Consider the following 16768-nt stretch of genomic DNA (forward strand, 5'->3'; position numbering starts at 1 on the left):
TGCCAGGCTATGGGAGAGTCTCTCAATCTCTCTTGGTGAAGCTGTTTCACTTTCAGCTGAACAATGAAATATTAATTGGGCCAGAGGAGACAGCCTGAGACTCACGCTCTAGCCCAGGGGTTAGAACACTCCACTGAGCAGTGGCAGATCCCTGATTAGATCCCTTCAATTCATCAGGCAGAGGGAGGATCCGAGCCAGGGTTCCCACAGCCTGGGCGAGTAACCTAAGCACTGGCCTAAAGGTTCTGAGGGAGGCCTGTTCCCACCAGCAGCCATTTTGTGAGGCATCAAACACCCACCTAACTCATTCACTCTAGAACCAGCATAGCTGCCTAAGCCACCTGCCTCCAGGCAGCTGGGTCCCAGGTGGAGATCATATGCAGATAGATAATTCCCTGCAGTGGGGACTTAGACCCCAAACTCTGAGAGTGGGGTGAATCCCCCTCTCCCCGGCAGCTCTGCGAGGATGCTGCCTTTTGTAGATTGCCTTGCCAGAAACCTCTCTCTCTGCCCCCATTCATTGTATAGGGAGCCTGGGCATCTAACTCAGGATCCCATTGTTGTTCCAGTGATTTTCTGGGAGCCTCAAAATTAGGAATTGCAACACTCAAGTCCTGTTGTGGACATGGGCTGTGTCATAACTATAAAGGGAAGGGTGTAACAGCTGTCCTGTGTACAGTACTATAAAATCCCTCCTGGCCAGAGACTCCAAAATCCTTTTCCCTGTAAAGGGTTAAGAAGCTCAGGTAACCTGACTGGCATCTGACCCAAAGGACCAATAAGGGGACAAGATACTTTCAAATCTTGGGGGGGAAAGGCTTTTGTTTGTGCTCTTTGTTTGGGAGTTCGTTCGCTCTTGGGACTGAGAGGGACCAGACATCAATCCAGGTTCTCCCCATATCTTTCTAAACAAGTCTCTCATATTTCAAACTTGTAAGTAAAAAGCCAGGCAAGGCGTCTTAGTTTTACTTTGTTTTCTCAACTTGTAAATGTACCTTTTACTAGAGTGTTTATCTCTGTTTGCTGTACTTTGAACCTGAGACTAAGGGGGGGGGGGTCCTCTGAGCTCTTTAAGTTTGATTACCCTGTAACGTTATTTTCCATACCGATTTTACAGAGATGATTTTTACCTTTTTCTTTAATTAAAAGCCTTCTTTTTAAGAACCTGATTGATTTTTCCTGTTTTTTAGATCCAAGGGGGTTGGATCTGTATTCACCAGGAGTTGGTGAGAGGAAGGAGGGGGGATGGTTAATTTCTCCTTGTTTTAAGATCCCAGGGGGGTTGGAACTGTATTCACCAGGAGTTGGTGGGAGGAAGGAGGGGGATGGTTAATTTCTCTTTGTTTTAAGATCCAAGGGGTTTGGATCTGTATTCACCAGGGAATTGGTGAAAGGTTTCTCAAGGCTACCCAGGGAAGGGAATTAGCTTTTGGGAATGGTGGCAGCGGACCAGATCTAAGCTGGTAGTTAAGCTTAGCAGTTTTCATGCAGGCCCCCACATTTGTACCCTAAAGTTCAGAGTGGGGAAGCAGCCTTGACAGGCGGCTTAGACTAGGCAATAGCCAACACGTTTACACCCGTGCTCAGTCGCTTTCCCTGTGCTCCTAGTGTCGTTTAACCCTTTAAATACGTGGTTAGCTAGCCATGGCTGAATGAGAAGAGGAAACCAGAATTATTCATGAGCAGCTAGCCCCTTTTTAAGGTGTACAACTGAATCTACACTGGGTGCAGAGTGACGGTTAGGGAATATTAATTAATAGATCTTCACACCTGACCTCTTGTTCTAGTGTTGAGGGCTTAGGACTGTTACTGGAAAGATGGGCCAGGTCTGACTCAGAGGCTACATCATCTTGTACTTTTGACAGTATTTAGTTTTAGGTGTGGGGTTAAGGCTGGCTACTCCAGCACAGCTGAGTTACTGAGGTTCTGTAGATTAAAGCATAGCTGTGTTTTGGATTAGTCCACACAGCACTGGTCAAACAGAGGTTTCAAGCATCTTCTGTAAATAAGACCAACCTGGATTCAGTGTTACAGTGATTCTGTCAACTCGTGTTTGGGCCAAAATTTAGATCAGGGATGGGTGTAAGTTATTTTCCTTCCTGCACCTATCCTTTAACTACCTTGGTATAGTTACAGTGTAGACAAGGCAGAAGAGAAAGTTTACATTCTCCCTTGCCACCCTATCTTTTCAAGTGCATGGGTGGTGAGGGGGGCTGAACTGGTTAGCCTTGGAGACTAAAGACCTCTACTTATTGAGAGGACAGATACAGTGAAAGTGGTGACACACAGAAGCTTTCCCACACCTTGCAGCAAAGTCAAAACTGCACCACGGCACACGACATTAGGCCAGGGTAAATGAAATGACCATCCAGAACCACAAGTTCAGGAGTGAGTCAGAACTCCACTCTCCATTGCAAGTGGTTAACACCAGATGCTCAAAACCAATTACACACCTTGTTGTGTCATACTATGCTATGGAGGGGGAGTGGGTGGGTGTCTGTGGGTGTGTAGCCATTTCTTCCTGCGCAACACAGCAACCAGTTTATAAACAGAAGCTGGAGGGCTGAAGATCTTTGTAAATGTGACCCATAATTGCAGATGCTGTTTTCATGCCTGTGGCTAATTTTGTACTAAACACACGAAGCTCGGGGCATGGATATATCTATATTATTTCACAGGTCACTGGGGCACTTTGCACAGCCACTAATGAAGTAGAGGACTTTCTCCAGAAGCTCACGCACCTACTGTGGACAAAGCATTTAAATCTCCGTGCCTGGGATGCAGGAAGTGATCATCCCCCTTTATGCAGCTAGGAAAACTGAGGCAGAGAGGTCCACCAATTTGCCTACTCATCACACCAGACTATTGTGGGTTCTGTTCGCACTTGTGCAAGATTTCCTGCCTCTTTGTCCTGTAGCTTAACACAAAGCTATCCTCACACTCCCCTCTCCACAAGTGATACCCTTCCCTCATCTTCTGCAAGTGAGATATCACCATTGAGCTAAATCACTGGAGCCTTGATTCAGCAAAGCAATTAAGACTGTGTTTATGTTCCACTGAAGTCAATGAGCCTTAAGAATGAGCTTAACTGCTTTGCCAAATCAGGGCCCCAGTGAGTATCTGGTGAGTCTGTGGACATCATTCGCTGCCCACCGTAGTTTGGTTGTTTCTAGGGCCGTGACTACACTCAAAACTTCAAAGCGCTGCCGCGGGAGCGCTCTCGCTCCGGGGTATGAAAAAACACCCCCCTGAGCGCAGCAAGTTACAGCGCTGTAAAGCGCCAGTGTAAACAGTGCCCCAGCGCTGGGAGAGAGTTCTCCCAGGTACCCCACCTCCACGAGGGGATTAGCTTAGAGCGCTCCCAGCGCTGGGAGAACTCCACGAGGGGATTAGCTTAGAGCGCTCCCAGCGCTGGGGCACGGTTTACACTGGCGCTTTACAGCGCTGTAACTTGCTGCACTCAGGGGGGTGTTTTTTCACACCCCTGAGCGAGAAAGTTGCAGTGCTGTAAAGCGCCAGTGTAGCCATAGCCTACATCTTGGTGCTGCAAACGCAGAAAGCCCATGGCCACAGTGTATACCAGTTAATCCAAAGCCTTAAGCAAAAGCAGTTCTCAGCATGAGAGACCCAAGCTGCTGGATGGTGGAGGAAAGCAATCCTGACCGTCTCTGCTGGAGATGCGGCTGATCTATCCGCTGCACAGGAGCGGGGCAGGTTGAACACCAAAGCATAGAACCCCATGCAGTCCCTTGGGCTGCTGGCGTTTAAGGCCCCATCCTGCTCCGGTTTCACTGATCTCTTCCCTTCTATTTTGATCCCATTCACACTCTCCCTAGAGAAGCAGGACAACTCTCCACTTGTTCACAACAGGAGAGATGCTGGAACTAACCCCCTGCTCTACTTGAGTCAGACAATCCTGCTATTGGCTAGACCACCGTTAGGCAGCGCGGCCTTCCCTGGAAAGGCATAAGCACTCAAATCCAATACAGTATGTGGACACACAGAGCATTGGACCATGTCTGAATAAAGTGGCAAAGTCAGGCTGATGAAGCCCGACAGGAGGCAGATTTATTAAAACATATAAAAGGAGAGGGCATTTCCCAGGGGAGAGGTTCTGGCCCAGCCCGCTGCTCTTATATAACGTATGTATCAAACGTCTGTAGGAATGGTTCTCCTAGGGTCAGATGGGAAGAAAGCTGTTAGTTCAAAATTAGAATCAAACCATCCTGAAGGACATGCCCCCTCCGACATCCTTTCTTCTGCTGGCCTCTGTCACCCCCATCACCTGTGACGATGGAGAACACTCTCATCCAAGGAAAGCCAGGAGGTGCAAGGTGAAATGTGCAAGGACCTTACACATTGCTCCCAAGAAGCCAGAGCAGAATCCAACTCAGTCTATTTTCTGCACAGCAACATCTCCACCTAGGTTAGGTAAATGCCTTGTGTCCATTTCAGAGGGCATGGCAGAAAGGGGTGGTGTATGGACAGCTTATTTCTACCTCTGAAGAAGACTACGAGGAGGGGGTATCTTTCTCGTGTGGGGGGGGTATTTTCCTAACCCCCCGCCCCTGATTAAGTTTTCCACAAACAATTCCAAAACTTACATCCCACTTATCATCCAGTATTTAGCACAATTTATTAAAATATGGATCTAGCAGGGAACATGGAATTCAGAAAAGGAAAAATAAACAGTGTCTTTGCCAAAGAGAATTCTTCTGTGTGTTCTTTTTCCCCCTCCTCTACTTAAAAAAAAAAAAACGTAAAGCAGAGAAAAACCAACAATCCTTCATGATAAGATCAATGTCCTTGACGTGTGGCTCTGTTTTAATGCACCTAAGATCTGCCGAGCTTTCTCTTGCATGATGAGCTGGTCTCGGGTTCCACCGCAAGCCACTACTTTCCATGCACTGGACATCTAGCGTGGATGGGGGAGAAGAGAGAGAGATTTTAAAACACGCTTGTAGATTAAGATTTGGATTGCTATAGATGCTCTGAACAAGAACCCAGCCCTTCAAAGCACGCCGCCCAAAGCTAACTGACAGCCTTACAACCCCCCCCCAGGGGTAAAGGAATCCCAGTATTATAATCCCCACTTGATGGAGGGGGAGCAGATACGGGAGTCTGCAGCCCGATTTTCAAAGGGCCCGAGGAGCGGAGCTCCCATGGGAGCAGTGCCGCTCTGCGCCTCGGAAGGAGCCAGGTTCAGTGACTGGCCCCAGATCACAGAGCAAGTTGGGAGCCCAGTGGGGATCTGACCACAGCAGCACCTGTGTTCCAGTCCCAGGCACAGCCCAATGGCCCTCAGTAAAAGATTAGAGGATAGGGACTCAGGGGAAGTCGTGCTTGCATCTCCAAGTACACAGGAGCCGATTCTCCAGGGTGCTTGAACTTTGCTCAGTGCGGGACCCAAGGAGGAGAAGGGGAAGGGGCCTCACATCCCCTACTCTTGGGCAATCCAAAGGCTGCAGCACATGTTAGACGAGTCTGAGGGCTGCCCTAACTTGGGCTCAGCTGCTGATAGACCCAGGAGGCTGTTGCAGCAGCCAGAAACAGGCAGAATGCAGAGGGGTCAGTCATGCCCCTTACGCAGATGTCTGCCAGTGAGTGGCGTGGAGCGAATATGTTTGCTCTGTGCTACACAGGGACTCCCCCTCTAGACCACAGGAATTCCCTGGTAGCTGAGCCATAAGCTTTACAGCCCCTTTACACTGGAAAAGCCAACCGAGAATAAGGCCCCACGAGGACAGCATTTCTTAACAGCAAAGCAGCCACGGCAGCACCAACAGCTGCTCATCATCCAGCCATGGCTCAGCTGTCAGGGGCTAATTTAGTTCCAGCAAGTCATTTTACTTAATTTCTAATCACATTATCTCTTACTGCTAGCGACTCCAAGGAGAGCACTGAAGTAACCCCCAAGAGCCCAATACTGCAGATGTCATCGCTCTCTTTGGGATTCCACAGACGGGATTTCACAATACACATGCAGGGGCTCACTCCTTCCTCCCGCCAGCCCTCCCATGCTTTCAAAACATTTTATTCCTTTCTGCACCTTCAAATCTTTAGCCAGAAGTTATTTATGCAGCTGTCAGTGGCGAGAGCAAGGCACTCCCACACCACGCTGGGAGAAGTGGTTTATAAAACGGACAAATTAACTGCAAGTGGGGGTTTATTTGGGGTGGGAGGGGGTTGATTTGCTGCGATTAAGGACTGTTCATTCATCACACAAAAAAGCTTTTACAACAGTCAGATCTAATCCAATTACAAACATCTGAGAAGAAAGTTATCCCTTCTGGCTGCCATCTAGCTGGAGACAAAGAGTCAGAGGTAAGAATTAGGGTTGAGAAGTTAATCACTTGCACTTGTGCTTCTGGGAGCTTTCAGGGGATCTCAAAGCACCTTAAACACTAAGCTGTGCCCCTGTGAGATGAGTCAATAGTATAGCCCCATTGTACAGATGGGAGAGGTTCAATCACTTGCTCCAAGACCGACAGTGGCAGAATTGTGACCTGAACCCAGAAGTCCTGGCTCCCATCGCTAGATAATGCCAAGTGGGGGCTGGTAAAGGTTTGCCAGGTTGTCTAATGAAACATGTCCAGGGACAGAAGTACGTACTCTTCAGAGAGATGCCATCTAACGGGCACCCTCCAGAAAGGGGTAATTTGTTTAGAACTGATGTCAGCCAAATGTATAGCCATTAACAGTCTCTCCAAAGCTGGCTGGGCACTGGGAGAAAAGAAAAAGGGGAGCAAGCGAAGGTCTTTAAACTACCCCTTGCTGCCTGTTAGCTAGACAAGAGCCCAGTCGCCTCTGCAACTGGGCACACGTTTGGTCACTCTGGCTGTGCCTACGCTAGCAGCTTCCCACCATTGCACCTCCAACTGCGGGAGCCTTCAGACATCTTAAGTCACTGAGTTATCCGGCCCTGCTCAGAACAGGCCTAGATGACACTTTGACTGGAAGCCCCTTGGGGCAGGGTCCCTCTTTTAGTTCTGTGTCTGTACAGTGCCTGGCGCAGTGGGGGCCTGGGTCCAGAACGGAGGCTCCTGGGTGCTACGGGAACACAAGTAATGGTGGTCTGCTGTTGCTACCACTGGTGGGACTGCAGAGGTAGGGATGCAATGGTGGTAAAATTAAGTAAATTGCTGGCATAGGCGAGACCCCTGCTTCTCTCTCTCGCTAAAGAGCTGGGGCAAGATTCCAGCGCCCCCCTGGAAATGTAGTGCGGAGCATCATAAAGTGATCATAAAGCTTAGTATTTAAGGTGTTTTGAGACCCCCTGAAAGCTCCCAGACAGAGGAATTTCTCCCTAAATTCCTGCACCTTAGTCACACTACACTAGGGACAGCAGGGTACCTGCTTGCCCAGCAGCGTCCAGGGGGGCGTCACCGACGAAGAGCAGACATTTGGTGCTTAAGTTTATTTTCAAATAAAGTTTCATAAAGAGAAAATGAAGCACAGAAATGGCAAACAACTGGGTCTAAGCAGTAAGAGTCTGGCTGGCTGCCTCCACCACAGTCCGAGCACAGGAACAATTCCCACTCGGCTGCTTCCCCTCACCTGGGACTGTTTCCGTCTCTCACAACGCACAAGGGTCAGCCCCTCGGCCTCACAACCTACTTCACAGCTCAGTCCACCCATGCCAGCACATGGCTCAGCTCCTCTCCCTCCCACACCCTGGAATAGTTAGCTAATACCTAGGGTCCTTCAAAAAAAAAAAAACGTGAAATCTGGTCTCCCCCGCATGAAATCTGGTCTTGTTTGCGCTTTTACCCTATACTATACAGATTTCATGGGGGAGACCCGCGTTTCTCAAATGGGGGGTCCTGAACCAAAAGGGAGTTGCAGGGGGGTCACAAGGTTATTTTGGGGTGTGGGGGGGTGTCACAGTACTTCTGCTCTGCCTTCAGAGCTGAGCGGCCGGAAAGCGGTGACTATTGGCTGGGCACCCAGCTCTGAAGGCACTGCCCCGCCACCAGCAGTGCAGAAGTAAGGGTGGCAATACCAGACCTTGCCACCGTTACTTCTGCGGTGCTGCTGCCGGTGGCTCTGCCTTCAGAACTGGGATCCCGGTCAGCAGCTACCGCTCTCCAACTGCCCAGCGCTGAAGGCAGCACCGCCGCCAGCAGCAGCGCAGAAGTAAGTGTAGCAGTACCACAACCCCCCCACAATAACCTTGAGGACCCCCCACCCCCAACTCCTTTTTGTGTCAGGACCCTTACAATTACAACACTGTGAAATTTCAGATTTAAATAGCTGAAATCATGAAATTTATGATTTTTAAAATATTATGACCGTGAAATTGACCAAAATGGACTGTGAATTTGGTAGGCCCTATTAATACCCGTGTGGAAAGCCCCATCACGCTGCTGGTGCTATGGAAACAATGTATGCTTAAAACTTCCTGAAGAGAGAACAGAACCCAGAACTCTTCCCTCAGGGCTTGCCTCCCACAAGCCACGTGGCAGGCGGGAGGTGGGGGGACAGGGCAGGTTATGCTAACTGCTGCCCAGTGCTGCTCTCACAGTACTGCCATGCAGTCAGTTCCATGCATAGAGTTCACTCCTAAAGTTTTCTGGTGTGGGACTCTCATAATCAGCACAGTCGTTAAAGCATCCCCTGCTATTCCCCGTACACTCACAGATCACTCAGAATTAAACCAAATATCTTTTAGGGATCACTAGAGGGCTGACATTTAAGCCTGCAGTTAGAACAGCCCATAATATTCCCAACAAATGAACCTCCACACTGCAATAGATGGATGGCCCATCTAATCTGCTATCCTAGCTCTGACAGAGGCTAATGGCTGTTTGCAGGAAGGTGGGAACTCTCTAGAGTGTACCTTGCTGTGCCTGACCAACCGGTGGTGGGGACGTTACCTTCCCCAGCCAGTGATCAGTTTAGGCCTCGAAGCACAAAGATCAAGAGCTCTTGCTACGGGATATAAAGTGCATCTCTCATGGCTACGAGCCTAATCCGTTTCTGAAGCTCACTAAGCCATTTGCCTCGGTCTATCCTGAGTCTCCCACTGGAGAGAAGTATCTGGGCCACAGCTACAGGAAAATCCAGTTCCTGCAGAGGTGTCAGTAGCAACTCCAGGGTTAGGAGAGCACTGAGCTTTGCACTTACAAAGCAGGATATGACTGTGTCTTGGAAAACAGAACAAAAACCTCCATGGAAGTGGAGGTGCAGGGGGAAGCAAATTGCCCAGCAAATCAGTGGCAGAACCAGGAGCAGATTGCAGGACTCCAGATTGCTAATGCCCACATCTAATTCACTATAGCACAGCATCCCTACTGCTGCCCCAGGGAAGGTACTTTGGCTGAATTCTTTAAGCAGTATCCATTGATTTTGGATGCAAGGCTGAGATGCCCTGGGCCTAATGGTGAGAGATGCTGAACTGATAGCGTTTTGATGTGTACTTTGCAGTACATTGGTTTCCTAGGACTTTTTTCCCCTTCCTTTCCTTGATCCCTCTTAGCATCACATCTCCCAGCCATACATATCCCCCATCTACCATCAAACATCCCCATGCCCCACTAACCAGGGCAGCCGGTCAGCACCTGAAAGCCAGGGCCTAGAGACTTTGTGGGGAGTAGAGTCTAATCAAACTTGCATCTTCCCAACAGCCTTGTTTTATGTCATTATGTAATAACCTTCCACTGCTGCAATTCTCCTCTGGCACAGAACTGCAGGGTCCCCAGCCTGGAAGCCCCAAAGGGATCACCAGCATAAGCATGGTGATTAGCCAGTTTTTACTCCCCATGTCTGTCTTCAAAGGCCAGAACCGGATCACGAATAGAGCTGGTTGGAAAACAGATGTTCCAACCCACAATTTTAGAGATTTTGAAAAAAGAACAACTCCAATCAGTCCTGAATTGGGGCGAAAAGCCAAACTTCCAAAGATTTCAGGAAACGGAATTCTGGATTTTTGATTGTTTCAAGTCAATCAAAATATTTTGTTTCAGTTTTGACTCTTGTGAACTCCTCTTCCCAGCCCTGAGATCCAGAGCAAGTGATTCTGGGAATGACTGCTCTGAATGGCTGAATATGAGCGTCACGGTAACAAGGAGGTAGAGAGTATCTTGGTTAAGAGGGAAGAATGGTGCTCCCTTCAGCTCCAAGTCCCAGCAGATGGCACTGCACAGCAATGCAAGCTAACTCTCCTCCCACAGGCGAGGTAGGGTCTCTGTTCCTATCCCCTGCCCTCTCAGGGGAAGAAAGGGTATGTCTACACTTCACAGCACGTCCAGGGCTGGCCCAGGTCGTCTACACTGCAGTTTTATAGCCCCGCAACTTGAGCCTGCGAGCCTGAGTCAGTGACCCAGGCTCTGAGACTCATTGGTGTGGGTTTTTAATCGCAGCGGACACACGGTGACCAAGGAAAACTCAGCATATGAAGCCTGGGCAGTGAGTGGCACTAGCATTCTGAGCTGTTGTGTTGTTCTCCAGAGACAGTGCTCTCTGCTGACTCAAGCTACCATCTCCCTTTCACCAGTACAGGAGGGACAGGGGTTCTGTAACCTCCATGCCTTTCGGGAGGATGGCAGTGCTGGCATCTTACCGGAGCGGGTGGTCTGAATTGGCTTGGGATCTTCCTGGAGGATGAAGTCTTCTCGGTCTTCACCTGCACCTGCACGAACCCCCTATTGAGCAAACCGCTGTCGTCCTTGCTGCTTGAGGAGGAAAGGTTTAGAGACCTCGAGAGGAAACTCACAGGCTGCAGGAAAAAAAACAAAAACAAAAACCCATACGCACCAAGTTAATTTGCTCCCTTACACTGGAAAATGCCACTTAACTAGATCCGTTCACTCGTGTTCCTGTATTCTCCTGTCCATGCATTTACACTGCGCTAGAAACAGCATGTAAGGATGCTAGCAAGGTTCTACATGCAGGGAAGTAATCAGAGTGTCACCAGGCGATTACTTTTTCCAGACCTGACGCAGAGCTCTGTGCAGCTCGAAAGCTAGTCCCTTCCACCAGCAGAAGTGGGTCTATTAAAACAGGGGTTCTCAAACTTTTTTTTGCTGGGACCCCCTTTGAAAATATTTCAAGTTGTGATGACACCTCCACCCCCAATACCAGGCCACCCTTACTTCTGTGCTGCTGCTGGTGGTGGCACTTCCTTCAGAGCTGGGCGCCTGGCCAGCAGCCGCCGCTCTTGAGACCGCCCCTTCCCCCGCCCAATAGTCTTGCGACCCCCTTTTGGGTCGGGAATGCTGCATTAAAAGAAATTCCCTTGTCCACCTTGTCTGTGTACAAGGGCATGCCTATATTGCACCTGGGAGAGAGCCTCCCAGCCCAGCTCCATAGACTTGGGCAGCAGGGCTTGCGCTGGCATGCTAAAAACATCTGTGTAGACAGGGCTTTGACACTGTGGCTTGGGTTCTAAAGCCTCCCTGTCCCAGGGTTCAGAATCTGAGCGCCAGCTCAAGCCACAACTATTTTTAATGCGCTAGCGGCGAGCCCCCTACTGCAAGGCTATGGCCCAAGGCTGGGAGGCTAGTTCCCAGAGATGGTATAGACAGACCCTAAGGCCTAGCAAGCGGAAATCTTTCCATTACGTGCATTTAACAAATTCCATTAAGTGTGTGTGTAGATTTAGAAACTCCCCTGCTCTTTATGCCATCCAAACATGACAGCACTGGGCTAGCACATGGGAGCCAGAAAATGAAACCGGCCAATCTATTTTCACTGTCCAAGCCAAGCGCAGTGAGAGGTAGCATTAACAGCATGAGTTCGATTTATCATTCTCCCTGTCATAATAGTCAGCGGGTTGTTTGCTGTGTGCACTATACTGTTGTGTTTTTAAAATACATGGGCTGAATTCATCCTCGCTGCAACTCCCCTGAAGTTCATGGCGTTACACTAGGGGCTGAACGTGGACCTAAATCTGTATCTTGGCAAATCTATTTCCCTTTAACAAGCTCCATAATCAAACGTTGATCATTGCATCAAATTTAATGGGGCACAAGAACACCAAAAATGAATAAGAACTTTACAAGTCTAATTAAATACACGAAAGAGCCACACGTCTGACAGGCGCTCTCACCACAATACTCCAGTTATTTTATATCTGATCCTGTGAATAACCAACACAGAATGGGCTCTTTTCGCTGCGTTTCGTCATGTGTTGAATTTAGTGTTCCAGATATTCAGTTCTTCAGGGAGGAGAGGTTTACAGTGGGATCAGAAAGCACAATACATAAAACATTAAGTTAAGGACACCCCTTCTCCATTACGTTCAGCACCATGTGCGTGACCTAGCACAGAGGAAGGAAATGGACAGCCAGGTTTAAGCTGCACCATCCATATGGGTGGAGAAAAGAGGAAAGGGGAGGCAGTTTTCCTAGCAGGTCCTTCCCTCTTATAGTTTCATAGATTCTAGGACTGGAAGGGACCTCGAGAGGTCATCGAGTCCAGTTCCCTGCCCACATGGCAGGACCAAATACTGTCTAGACCATCCGATAGACATTTATCTAACCTACTCTTAAATATCTCCAGAGATGGAGATTCCACAACCTCCCTAGGCAATTTATTCCAGTGTTTAACCACCCTGGCAGTTAGGAACTTTTTCCTAATGTCCAACCTAGACCTCCCTTGCTGCAGTTTAAGCCCATTGCTTCTGGTTCTATCCTTAGAGGCTAAGGTGAACAAGTTTTCTCCCTCCTCCTTATGACACCCTTTTAGATACCTGAAAACTGCTATCATGTCCCCTCTCAGTCTTCTCTTTTCCAAACTAAACAAACCCAATTCTTTCAGCCTTCCTTCATAGGTCATGTTCTCAAGACCTTTAATCATTCTTGTTGCTCTTCTCTGGACCCTTTCCAATTTCTCCACATCTTTCCTGAAATGCGGTGCCCAGAACTGGACACAATACTCCAGCTGAGGCCTAACCAGAGCAGAGTACAGCAGAAGAATGACTTCTCATGTCTTGCTCACAACACAGCTGTTAATACATCCCAGGTTTATCTCACTGGCACACCTAAAGCCCCAGTTAATCCAGTATAGTCAATCATATTTCATAGCCGTCCTCTGACATTTCTGATTGTTCCTGTGTTTCAGAGATGTTTGCAGGGGAATCCAACCCGCAGCCAGTCTCAAGTCTTCCTCTACATTCACACAGACATGTCTCATCATGCAAGCACACTTCTCAAAGCATCTGTGTCCAGCCCTCCCTCCCCACCCTCATCTGAGCATCCCTGACCTGTGCTCTTTTGAAGCAGATGGACCTAGGCATGGTGGACACAGTCAGCTTCACATCCTCATCCACAATGTCCAAGGCGAGAGACTTCCGGACCTTCTTGATGGGACTCCTGTGCAGCTGGGAAACACAAGAGAAGCAAAGCAAGCAACCATAAGCGCTAGCCTGCAGGGGAGACAGAGCAATAGCAATGGGGGAAATGGGGCTCGGTGAGCATTTTCTAGTTCCGTACAGAGGGAAGGGTCACCATCACGCATAACTGTTTGGGCGTGAGGGGCTGCGGACCACGGAGGCATTAAAACATTTCCTGTGACTGTCACTGTGGTGGAAGAGACCAGAGACTCTCAACCCCTGGCGGCTGAACACCTGCCTTTACAGAGCAGGAAGAAACTCCCCAGCTCCATCTAACCATGGGGCCTCAGGCCTATTCCAGGGGTGCCACCTCTAGAGTGCTGAGTGGGGAGTGCCTTCCCTTTGTCCCATCCACTGCTTGGCCTCTCTGCCAAGAGGGTGGGGTGGCTCATGGTCGGACAATTCATGGTGGGGCTGCCTGTCCACTGAGACCCACCAGCACGTTTCATGCAGGCCAGCCCCTTTACAGCAACACCTCTAGGGCTACATTGGGACAGCAACCCAAAAGCAAAAGGCCCCCATGTCCCACTACCAACCCCATCCAATCTGCCTGGAGGCGGATGTTCTGAATGAACAAATCTCTCTCTTCTGAGGGTATTTTAAACAGTCAAACCAATTGTCCCAGATGCAGAGTACAGATCCGGAGATAATAGGGCTCGCCGTTGGTTGTGAGTAAGCTGGGGTACCTGTGCCATGTGGGTGCCAGAAAGTCACATCACGTCTGGCATCGACAGACAGTGTAAATAACACGTTGTGTCTTTACTGTGACCATCACAACCCAAGTGAGGGCACCCGCTCTGCCACGGCTTTTATTGGTATGATTTCTAGCATGGAGAACAACCGATTTAAAAAAAAGAAATCCCGGCAAGTCTAGGACGGGAAAGCCAGCAGAACAGGACCGGCCAAGACAGAATTTGCCCAGGAGGCCTGGGCTAACGTTCCAAGCCCTGGGAGAAGTGCCTGAGGATCTTTATTCCCTGCAGTGCTCAGAACCTCCATTCTAAGTCTGAGCTGAGAGATGACAACTCCAGAAGCACATCATGCCCAGCATTATACTGGGGCATTGGGTCAGGACAGGTTAGGCCACAATCCAGAAGCACTTTAAGCACGTGAGTAGCCCACTGACTCCAGTGGGACTGTTCATGTGCTAAAAGTTAAACATGTGCTCAAGTGCTCTGCAGAATCAAGCCCTTAGCGGGAAGGGTGCAAGCAACTAAATCACCAACTTCCCTGTAGCACCTGGGCTTTCCTCCGACTCTCCCACCCAATAGTGCCCTGGCCCGACCCTGCACGAGGAACCGGGCAGGATCACAGCAGGGGCAGCAGCTGTAAGACGAGACACTCACTCCTTGTTTCCTTTTCTGTTTGTCAGGCTTCACGTCATCCTCTATGATCAACTCGATGCCAGCTTCGCTCCGGAGCACTTCCTTCAAGTCTTCTTCCAGGTGAGGTGTCTGCGGCTGGGGTGAATGACATTGGGGGAGAAACACAGCACAGGGTTTACAGTGCAGGCTACATTTACATGTCTGGATTTACGGTGCAGGTGAACCTGTGCTAATGCTGCAATTATGTCGTCAGTGGAGACCTCCCCCCACTGCAACTCAGTCTGCAGGGCCATTGTGCATTTCTTGGTGTGAATGACACAAGAGCTCAGCTAGCCCGGCCTCTGCACAGGCCCTTGATGCAGCAAGAATACAGGACCCCACAGCAGAAGCTTCAGGAGATCAAGTGCATCAAGGATCTCATATACTTGTGTGGCTGGTACCCACAGCCTGACTTCCCAGCTGGTCTACACAGCATCACTGGTTATTCTGGAATAGGCACCAGGTCTCCACTCGATGGGGAGTCCCAAACAACTGCTACACCCAGAAGAAAAAATCCATTTGATTGGTTTCTTTTTAGGCTCACGAAGGAACCGAAAGCTGCAGCATGAACACAGGGGGTTTATAAAATATCTCAGTCCAGTGGTCATGTATGGGACCATATTCACCATGCCATTTTAGGACAGTATTCCCCACGGCCACCCCATCTCAGCCAAAGAATGTGCCAACACCCAAGCACCCTGTAACGTTAACAATGCAAACAGAAATTCCCAAAGATTGGCTGATGAGCCCTTTCGCACCACATATCCAAGGGCCCTTTCACTGGCAGATCATGCCAGAATATTCAAGGGTGAATAGGAGTTTTTGGTGAATGTTTAGATAGAAGCCAGGCAGGGGGACTTTCCTGGCTCTAGTCATTGGGGGTCTACAGGAGCACAGCGAGTAGCACTGGACAGTGCTAGGTGGGGCATGCATGTTGGTTCAATACACACCAGTGGCCGTATCGCGCCATACTTTTCCAGGGCGTTCTTAAAAGGCGTGGGCGTGTGGGGCGTGTTGTCTGCTATGTATTTCTGATCTGGGGTGACAAATCTGTCAGCAGAAAGGGAGAGAGAGAAGGTCAGGAGCAGAACATGACACGCAGGTGTCCCCGGAGCATTCCCACCACAAGAGAGGACACGTGCTCTGGCCCTCCAGCCCTAGGGCTGCACTGCCTAGCCTAGCACATGCACTTCAGAAACACCCTGCCACTCAAGACACAGGAACTGGGGTCTTACATTACAATAGCAAGGATGGTGTGAACCTCCCTGGCTGGGTGTGCTGCAGGGGCTTGGGTGGGGGAGAAAAGCAGGTGCTAAAGAACGGAATAGCAGACATGCCTTCTGGCAGCACCACCCATGCCGCTCTGACAGAGCCAGAGGTTATTCAGTTATATCTCCAAATCACTCTTCAGTCACCGGGGTGGGTGAAACACAGATCCTCACCCACGGCCCTTCCCTCTCCCACCCACCCCCACTCTGGTCTTGGGCACACAACAACGCACGTTGCTGCAGGCAAGGCTCTGGCTCAGACACAGCTATGTAATGCAGGCAAGGCCCTGTCTATATTGGGGAAATTGACCAGCACAGCTATTCGGCCATAATTCAGCTATTCTGGAATAACCGCCCCGTGTGGATGCTCTTCTGGAATAAAAGTGATTTTATTGTGGCACAATTACTCTGCTTTGTGAGTGAAGTGATTATTCTGGGACAGTGGCATAGACAGCTTCTCAGTGCAGGGGGAGCAACCATAAAAAAGGCGCCCCCCCCCGGTTCCTCCTCTGGCCACGCCCCCCCGGCTCCTCCTCCGGCCGCTCCGCGCACCCCCCCGGCTCCTCCGGCCATGCTATGCCCTCCCCTCCCCCCCGGACGGGCTCGGTGGGAGGGGCGCGGGGGAAGGGGTGGCGGGCGGGCGCTACTCGCTTCTCCCGGGGGCTGGGGGAAGTGGAGCAGTGGGCCGGGGCAGCAGCTGGCAGGCAGATCCCCTCTCCCCGGCAGCTTCCTGGTTCCCTCGCCCGGGCAGCTCAGCATTTTTTTCGAAAGTGGAGCCTGTCGGACCACCACTGGGCTCCTAC

General features: G+C 50.0%; 1 protein-coding gene across 3 annotated transcripts in view; it reads right to left on the minus strand.

The window, feature by feature from the left end:
- Positions 1-4611: 4611 nt before the first annotated feature.
- MYBL2 (MYB proto-oncogene like 2) overlaps positions 4612-16768 on the minus strand; it is a 40981-nt gene continuing 28824 nt past the window's right edge. For all 3 annotated transcript variants that reach the window (XM_034786903.1, XM_034786904.1, XM_034786905.1), the window contains 5 exons: positions 15648-15747; positions 14680-14793; positions 13205-13321; positions 10562-10717; positions 4612-4915 (listed from right to left, as the gene is read on the minus strand). In XM_034786903.1, coding sequence (XP_034642794.1) covers positions 4787-4915; positions 10562-10717; positions 13205-13321; positions 14680-14793; positions 15648-15747 — 616 coding nt within the window. In that variant the 3' untranslated portion in view covers positions 4612-4786. The remainder of the gene's footprint in view (positions 4916-10561; positions 10718-13204; positions 13322-14679; positions 14794-15647; positions 15748-16768) is intronic.

This window comes from Trachemys scripta, chromosome 12 (assembly GCF_013100865.1).
Source record: "Trachemys scripta elegans isolate TJP31775 chromosome 12, CAS_Tse_1.0, whole genome shotgun sequence".
In the NCBI taxonomy this organism is placed as follows: Eukaryota; Metazoa; Chordata; order Testudines; family Emydidae; genus Trachemys; species Trachemys scripta.